Source organism: Telopea speciosissima, chromosome 3 (assembly GCF_018873765.1).
Source record: "Telopea speciosissima isolate NSW1024214 ecotype Mountain lineage chromosome 3, Tspe_v1, whole genome shotgun sequence".
NCBI classification, from domain to species: Eukaryota; Viridiplantae; Streptophyta; class Magnoliopsida; order Proteales; family Proteaceae; genus Telopea; species Telopea speciosissima.
Genome location: NC_057918.1, coordinates 16,282,155 through 16,291,626, shown reverse-complemented (window position 1 = coordinate 16,291,626; position 9,472 = coordinate 16,282,155). Strand labels below are relative to the sequence as shown.

At 36.6% G+C, this 9,472-nt stretch overlaps 1 protein-coding gene across 2 annotated transcripts; it reads left to right on the top strand.

Annotated features, from left to right (window-relative positions):
* The first annotated feature begins 4,859 nt into the window (after positions 1 to 4,859).
* Positions 4,860 to 8,766, top strand: LOC122654494 (probable beta-1,4-xylosyltransferase IRX9H). Of its 2 annotated transcripts, XM_043848610.1 has the most exons (4): positions 4,860 to 6,208; positions 7,572 to 7,812; positions 7,890 to 8,100; positions 8,698 to 8,766. In XM_043848610.1, exons 1-3 carry the CDS (start codon positions 5,304 to 5,306, stop codon positions 8,058 to 8,060), a joined length of 1,317 nt encoding a protein of 438 aa, XP_043704545.1. In that variant the 5' UTR covers positions 4,860 to 5,303; the 3' UTR covers positions 8,061 to 8,100; positions 8,698 to 8,766. The 2 variants fall into 2 exon arrangements, with proteins under 2 accessions (XP_043704545.1, XP_043704544.1); XM_043848609.1 differs by lacking the exon at positions 8,698 to 8,766 and having other exon boundaries at positions 7,890 to 8,183.
* The last annotated feature ends 706 nt before the right edge of the window (positions 8,767 to 9,472 follow it).

Sequence of the window (9,472 nt, the reverse complement as noted above, 5' to 3'; positions counted from 1 at the left end):
TAATCAAATCTGTTCGGTTTTATTTGATTTTTGTATTTCGTTTCATTTGATTCATACATGGCCTCATTTATTCGATTCAAATTCAATTCAAGTGAAAAAAAATCTACTCAAACACGTCAATTTGGAGAGCAAACAACAATCTCATGATGATACAGTCTCACGATGTCATATCTGATATCTTTCAACCCTTTTTGCACATTCAACAAAGAAACACATTCTTACTAAAAAAATAAAACAAGAAAACCCGTAGTAGGTAATTTCACACTCCACAACAAAGGCACATGATTGTAAATTTATTATGATTTAGTTATGTGATTTGGTTTTTATATATTTTTTCGATTTGGTTCTATGATTATAGTTTCAAATTGATATCCTTGTATAAAATTGGCAAAAGTGCCAAAAAAAATAAAAATAAACTATTGAGAGATTACACGTTTCGAAATTTGACATGTAGACTATCCACGCCATTTCCTATGTATTCATTTATGGGAACACGGGGCACACCTGAAGTATACCGCAAACTAGCGTCTGTTGTGTGTATATCTCTCCCCCTCCCCCTCTTAAAATGACTCCCCTGCACCTCATGTATGATGCCCCGTCCCACGTTCCATTGGTGTGGTTCTCTAGCGTCCATGAAGGTTCAACCATCATCGTAGGCTTCACAAAACCACTAAATAGGAAAAAGGAAAAAGCCTCAACACGTTGCTCTAATCTCAAGAAGGAACCAAAGCTCAATCGTTGTTATGATCAAAGATGATTAGGGTAACCTTCATTGCAAATTGTATCTTTCTTGAAAACTCAAGTCTCATTGTTGAGGACAAAAGCGATTAAATAATGAATGTTACTGACCATTAAAATTGCAATTGTCTGTTGAATACTTGAATATGATTGCTTGGAGGTGATTAAGAGCATCAAGGAAGGCATCCCAACTGTTACAACCATTCCTACTGTTAAGAATATCTTACTTTTAGCCTTCTCTTTTGCTTCCTTTAGGCATATTTTATCAAACAACAAATACAGTAGCTCATTCTATTGCCAAGTTTGGGCTAAGGTGTTCTCTTGTCTCAAGTTTCATTGTTTGCCCAGAATAGCTTAAAAGCTCTGTATTGTTTGACCTCCTCTCTGATAAGTACCTTTTAAAAAATTAAAAGAGCCATTACTAAAGTGCCTACAAGTGAGTAGAGCACGTCCAACAGTCTTCTTTTTATTGATTCTGTGGCCAACTCTTTTTCTAATTGGATTGCATATTAAAGCTTGGATCAATTTTATAGACATTGTTTTTTATTTTTCACTCGTGTTGAAGAGAGAATCTCTTAATTCTTGGGTTTTTGTGGTTAGATAGATCTCCCCGAGTAGTATCAAAGGCATTTGAAATTTCGTATAGTAGGGGCAAATGGAATAATGATACATCAATGGTTACTCTTCACCTAGGGTGAAAAAAAACTTTCACCTCAAACTTTTAAACATTTTTTAAATGGGGGAGGCTTTCCTACAAAGACAACGTAAGAAGGAATCTGCATGTTGCAACAATGAGGGTTTAAAAAATGATATTATCAATGAGGGATTAAAAAATGATATCATCAATGAGGGGACCACGTGGAACTCACTTATTCAAAATATATAGGAAAGATACTGTCAGTGTGGATCCCACTATTTTTTTATGTGAAAAAGATATAAAGGAATCTGTACAAGGGCAATGTAGCAATCTTTTCCCTTTTTTTTTTTTAAACAATGGAGGTACTTTGAAGCTCCAATTTTTTGTGAGTTATTCTTTATCCTTTTTTGTTAGTTTTATGGACTAAGCTACCATTTTTGTCACAAATAACAAAAAAAAATTTATGCCACAAATAACAAAGGCTTCATAAATCATAGGAATAACGCAACCATGACACTTTTGTCTTCACTTTTGACATGCGGAGATATCCCTAGAATGCACCTTCTAAAGGATTCAAACTCTATTGACATACCAATCAAACATTGTAGCAACTCCTACTCACAATGCCATTTTCATATCACAAACACATTCAACTACAAGTCGACAACATGCAAAGACCAATGCAAATTTTAGGGGGAAAAGGGTAATTATTGATGTCACAAGTGTTTGATAGTCACATGACAAAAATTGAGCTATCGATTTTTTTTCCCCCAATCTAAACCATCTATTCTTATTCAAAATTGGGAGGTTAACAATAACGAGTAGAATAACATTCACGAAATACATCCTAATACATGAAGGGTACTTGATTGAATCAAACTCTGAAATTGACACATGATTAATCTAGAACATGTTCTTTTTAATTAACGGTTGGAATAGACACATCATATTTTTATGTGGTATAATAGGTGTCGTGTGATATTGGGAAAAGTAACATATCATTATAACAATAGTATTTCGTGAACACAAAATTGTTCCTTGTGTAAATGTATATTGATTTCTTGGAACCCCAAGGGTGTAGCACAGTTGGCAAGAGAGCATGCCTAAATTGACTTGTGTCCTGAGTTTGAGTCCCTCTAGTCCTTTACCCCTTAGGGGCTAGTTCCACATTTTTTATGAATCTCATAGGATCCGGTGTTGACCTAGTGCACATGTGTAAGGGCATATTCGAGTGTCCGAAGATTAGTTAGACCAAAGGTTGAACACCCTCCTTAGCAAAAAAAATATAAATATATATTGTTTTTTTACATGAAAAAAAAAAAGTAAGAACATGAACTTATAATGCTACCTTTAAAGATAAAAGAGTATTTAATTTATCATAATATGATGTTGCAATCAAACATCCTTTCCCCCTTGCATTAAGTACTTTTTTAAATAATTTTTTAGAATAAACCAAGGAACTAAAAATGTAGGATAAAAATTTATTGACAGTTTAGGGGGGTGTCAAACTGTCAATAAGAAAATCTCTTTTTTAATAAATTTGCGTGTATCATCATTTCCCCAAACTATAACAAGTGACAATCCCTTCAATTAATCCATACCAAAGAGTTAAATAGTGGTTAGTTAAAATCCAAAGTATCAGAAATTCATTTATTCTCAAATACTTAACCTATGGACTAAAGCAATAATATAAACAATAACTCACAATTGGAAAAAAAACTATACATACACATTATTTTGAGCTCCATTTATTTTCAAGTTAATTCATGCAAAAAGAAAAATTTCAAGTAAATTCTTACTATTCTATAATAAATTTATAAGAATATCTATTAATGTTCCTTAGAAAAATATATAAGATCTAGTTTTCCTTCACCTATAAATGAGAAATAATTATTTATCCACCAATGATAGGACCTTGTGTTTGAACTTCAGATTTATCATTAAGTCTCACATCCTATTGTTCATGTTACAAAAAAAAAAACACCCTATTGTTCATTATCATAAATATTCCTTTTGGGTTCAACAAAACCAAGAAAGAGCTACTCACCTTTGCTATTAAGTACTTCCCCTTCAGTCTTTCGCATCCACATGCACATGCACCCACGGATTCCAATACGCGGAAAGCAAGAGGCAGTGACCACATCCCCACAAGTCCACAATGAAATTAATCTTCCTTAATTTTGTCATGCTACTATATTAATCATACTTAATTGGAGAACACTCTGTAATCACATTTATTAATGTTGTTTCTGTTTATTTCTTTATAGGGTTGAGCTGTGTTTGGTGATTCTGTATCTGTAATTAAGCATTTTGCCCACAAGAACAGAGAAAGAGAGCTTTCCTGTAAGATCCTCTCAAGTCCAGAATCCAGATATCGTTTTTTTTTTTTAATCCTTTAATTTTTTTTCCTATTAGGGTCAAGTTGTTCTGGGTTGGAAAATGCATCAGAATCACCAATGAATAGTGAGGCAAGAAGGTGAATGGTTCAGAACTTCAGATTTTAGGTTGCCTTTAGGACCTGGAGTTCATATTTGTTTTCATACATCTCTCAACAGAAATTTAACCCAATTTTTCACGCATACATAAAAAATTCCCCTGCAAGTGTTTGGTCAATGGTCACAGTCACATTGTAAAACCCGACAAGTTTATGATGTGTTTAATTTGTCTTTTTTGGACTAATTCAGCTTAGATGATAATGTCAAATACGTTATTCTTTCTTCTCTTTTACCCAAACCCCCCTCAAGCTCACCGTCGTTTTCCTCCAGCTTGCACGAACACTCTCCCTTCGTCTTTGTCTGGCTGTTCCATCCTCAACATTCATTGCTAAACCTTTTAATTTCAATGATTTCGTTCTCCGTGGCCCATAAATAGAAGGCATTTTTACCTGCTGATCGACAATCTCGAAAAATCTTATGTAATGGCTGACCGATGGAAGGAGTATTGTTCATTCTTCAGCTGAAGGTTGTTTAAAAGAACGACATCCATCACTTATTCCTTGGTAAGGTGCTTTCCCACTTCAACTCAACTGGAAATTTGTGTCCTTCCAGGTCTAGATCTTGTTTTGTTCATAGTTTGAACTTCTGTTCTTTCCTTCTGTACTTTCTTGTAGGGCCTTTGGGATTTGATATAACTGCATTTTCAGATTAGGATAACGTGTTTTTTAGTTGGGTTCTTCCTGCTCAAGTTTAAGCCTCTTTATTTGTTTTCTGTGTATCAGGAAATCTTCGCTGAAAGCTAGTGTTGAAAGGGATAGTTATTTCCTGATCTGGGTTTGGTGGGTTTGGAGTGATTCTGAATATTGTCGAGAAAGAGTACAGAAAAGGGTGTTTCAAATGGTGGGTCGGATAAAGTGTCATTTGTTGCTGTTCCTATTTAATGCGGAAGAATACTTGGTCTCCATAAGGGGAAAACTCTGTTCCTTTTCCTTCGAGAGGACAAGATACTGAGTTTGGGAAATTACATTCTGCGTCCAGACACCGTTGGTCAAGGTTCCATTCCGTTTGGGTGTGTTTTAATGGTGCCATTGACTTGGTAGTACGGTTCCAAACTCCTACATCAGCTAACCCATAATGGCAAGTTGGTAATGAAGCTCCTATCTATGGAAGTATTCGAGGTATTCCATGAGAAGATACCAAACACAGCTCAAGCCATTAAATAGATCAAGAGAGGGACATGAATGAGGCCAGTTTAATATATTTTTGGCGCCTTCCTATTGTAGATCTTGTGATATAACATGTTTTGACCTCTGCATGTTTTAAGCTGATATCCCCATGGGAACAAATTGGAGGTTGTCTGGCATTCAACTGGAAAGCAGAACAAATTTGTCTTCAATTTGGATACATTGCCTATAGTTTTATTGTTTGATTGCTTTGGAAAGGAATTGCAATCTTTGTTCTAGACATAGCAGAGCGTATTTTTGTTCATTTTAATGGCTTCAATTAGAAGAACTTTGTCTCCAGTGCCACGAGCTGGGGCTATGCACAATGGGGAGGTGTATTCGGTCTCTTCTCCCTTGTCCAAGTCCTCCTCCTGCAATCAGGACTACCCACCTTTGGGAGGATCTTTATCCTCCCTGTCTGGTTCAATGGATTCACATTCAGTTTTGTTTAGACTTCAAGCTGCTCTTATTGGTCTTATCACTCGGAGATCTCGGCCCTTGGAGAGGTCAAAATCAAGGGGACAACTCTGGAGGAGAGCTTTCTTTCATTTTCTTATTTGCTTTTTGGTAGGAATTTTCATTGGTTTGACCCCATCAATCTCCATGAATGTTTCCATGAATCATGGGTTCAAGCACCAAGCCTTCTCCTTTGAAGTCCTCTCTCCAGAGGGAAATGCACACCAATATGATGGTACCTCAAAGAAGGGTCCTTTGGCTGAGGACGATGGCAGTTTAGAAACTAGGTCAGTGAAACAGGAACTGCTGCTTGGAATTTCTAATGATAACCCTGTTACCCAGTTGCCTGTTCAAGATTCAGATCTTACGCCCAGGAAGCTTTTGATAATTGTGACACCAACTTATACTCGGCCATTTCAAGCCTATTATTTGAATCGTCTAGCTCAGACATTAAGACTGGTCCCTTCTCCTCTACTCTGGATAGTCGTGGAGATGTTCTCCCAATCTGCTGAAACAGCTGACATTTTGCGGAGAACAGGTGTTATGTACAGACATCTTGCGTGCTACAAGAACCTAACCAGTGTAAGAGATAGACGTGTTCACCAAAGAAATGTGGCATTGTCTCACATTCAAACACATCGTCTTGATGGAATCGTGTACTTTGCAGATGATGATAACGTGTATTCCATCAATCTTTTTGAGCAAATGAGGGAGATCAGGTACTTAATATTTATGGATCCGATTCTGTGGCATGCCTGCAATATTTTTATTGATTTTTGTTTTTTCCATTGTTGTTTCTGGATGTTACCATTGACACATTTGATAGTAGATACTGGAGACTTGTTGCTATATGATGGATGTGTGTTGATTCTTACAATGTATTAATAACAATGGAGTACATATGTACATACTTTTTGGCATACATACGCACAAATATATGTACATATTGTTATGCTATGCATGCTTACGTATATTACCAATTAGACTGAAAACCTTCAAACCTTACATTACAGTTGAAAGCAAAACAATGCTATTTTCAGTTTTAATTGGAATATGGAATTTTGCTTTTTCATAGTTTTGGTCAAATGGAAGACGGGTATCAAAACTCTCAGCATTGTATCTTAAAATCAGCTTGTGTATCTTCCAATTACTAGGGCATCTTATTGGAGTTATTATATCTGCAAGCATATGTTTAGAGTTTCTTAGCATAGATATGAACTGATATTGTGATAAACATACATACTAGGAGTCGATCAAGGTTCTCTGAGAAATTAAATAATTTCAAAATGTGACTTGGTGCAAATCTTAAATTGTTCATGTCTGGAAAATGTTAATATACCATCACGAGACAGAAGAAGAACTGGTACAATTATAAAGGAAAAGAGTAGTTTTTTGGTTACTCATCATCATGTATTCCTGTTTATGTGACCACACATATTTTAAAAGGAAAAAGCTAAGGTATAACCTAGCCTTTTCACTAGTAGTTGATGTTTGACCTATTGCTCATTTTTTCTGGAGAAAAGCTTGGGTATAACTCTGGGTCACATATCATGTGAATAGGGGCAATTCAGGATCCTTGCGCCAGATTAAATAGCCCTGACCTTTGTGGAGGTTTTTTTATGCCAAAAATATCTTAGGTTAGGTGATCATAGCCTTGTGATCTGTTGCACTGTTTTGAACTGCTACAGAAGATCTAATAATAATCTGATTGGATCTTTCTTTCTTTCAGACTCAGAGATGGTGAATCCATATCTCTTCTATTCATTCACACATTATAGTTAATACTCCCTTGCTTTTATCCATCCCCCTCCCCCCCCCCCTCCCACAAAAGAAAGAAAAAAAAAAGATGATTGAAGTTCCAAGCACAATAAGGAATTTGCTATGGTCCTGTCTTTCCCATATTAGGGTCCATAATATTAAGCCAAGAGATTATCATCTTGCTCTTTTACAGTTTTTCTACCTCCATATATCTATTTCTTTTGTGTAGTCCAATGTCGCCATGCAGATCTCTACATCTCATTCCCATGACCAAAAATTAACATCTCATTCCCATGACCACCAATTTTTGTAATTGAGTTGCAGGCGTTTTGGTACATGGCCAGTTGCCTTATTAACCGCAAGCAGAAGTAAAGCAAGATTAGAGGGTCCTGTCTGTAATGACAGCCAAGTTATTGGATGGCACACTGAAAGAAGAAACAGGAGATTCCATTCTTACATATCAGGGTTTGCCTTCAATGGGACCATAATTTGGGATCCAAAGAGATGGCACCGGCCCATGTTTGAACCCATTAGGCAGCTTGACACAGTCAAGGAAGAAGTAAAAGTTAGTCTGTTCTCTCTCATTAATGTTAATCTACAAGTAGATGTTACTTTCATGCTTATGCAGATTGATATTTGCAGGAGAGCATGTTCATTGAACAAGTAGTGGAGGATGAAAGCCAAATGGAAGGCTTAGGAGAGGACTGTTCAAGAATCATGGTTTGGCATCTTCATCTGGAAGCTTCACATCCTTCATATCCTAATGGATGGTTCAAGAAAACGAATCTAGATACAGTTGCGCCACTCCTGTGAAGCTCGTAAGGTTGCAATAAGTCCATTTTGAAGAACAAAAGTAAGTCCATTGCAGGTTTTAAATTTATCAAATGGAAAAAGAGATACCATTTGTCATGCAGCCTCAAGGGCTTCTAGCTGCTGGCCTCAAGGGCTTCTAGTATTCTGACAGTTGGCCCCTAGTTCACATGTCAAATTTGGTGGTTTATCTCAACCATGTGACCAACTATGTATGCAGTTTTTTCAATTTTTCTTGTTCTTCAAACAAAAGTGACTTTTTCAAACGATTTTCAAAGCATTCAGCTGACATGTGGCAATGTCAGACTGGCTGAAAATAACCCCATGAGTAGATTATATGTGGACAACACGTGTATAAAACTAGAGGCCAACTTACATTGCCATGTAATGGACCCCTCCGTGCAGCTGGAAGCCTTTCTGGCTGTTGCATGACTGGATCCCAACCCACTTTACTTGTGTATCAATTTGTAATGCCAAATGGGCACTCTTCTCTGGTTGAACTGATTATTATGATTATGTTATGGTCAAATGATCTACTAGGCTTTTCTAAAACATTTACTGGTTTTGGTTTTAGCAGTTTTATCTGTACACCTATATATGGCTTATACTGATTTTTGGTATCAAACCTTTTGTTCTGTAGGAAAGATTGGTATGGAGATATGGGTCTTCCTTGCCAACCTTCTCGTCTTCATCTGGGCTCCAGCAGCATTACTATGTGCTGGTTTTTGTGTACACCATTTGACATGGAAAGCAAGTATTTGTGGGTTTTGCCTCTTTTTTGGGTTTGGGGGGGGGGGGGGAGCATTTTTCTCTTTCTGCGGCAGGCTGAACGTCTTTGTACAGTAGTAATTTGAATTTGTGGTCTTTCAATCTCTGCCTTGGTTGCTTTCCTCCAAAAGTGATGTTGAAGTTGAAAACTATTATCCCAACTAGGAGATGCAAGAATTCATGTTACTTTTTTCGCCCTTCTGTTTGAATATGCTAAGATGCCATGATCTAGAATGAAGGGAGATTCTACCCTAAAGCCAAAATAATATGCATTTTGCTGCTAAGCTATTCATCAAGTGTAATAACCAAATGTCTCATCAGTTTCTTTGTTCCTGGTAGCAGACCTTGAGCAATAAGAACCTTGTTTTTAATGGCCCTCTAGGTTTTTGGATGGAGGAAAGGGCAGGGAGGTATTAAAACTCTGTTACTTCATATTTTAGTTCATCACAAATGCGATATGGCTTAAAATCATACTGTAGGGTATTTGTTTTAAGTGACTTAAATATCACACAAGTTCTCTTTTTAGACTTGAAAAAGTTTGTTTTGAGGGTGACAAAGTGACCTTCTCAGTTCTTGCATGTTTACTTAAGCTTTAATGCTCTTGCAACAAGGGGGCCTGGTAATGTAGACACACAGAATGAATGCAG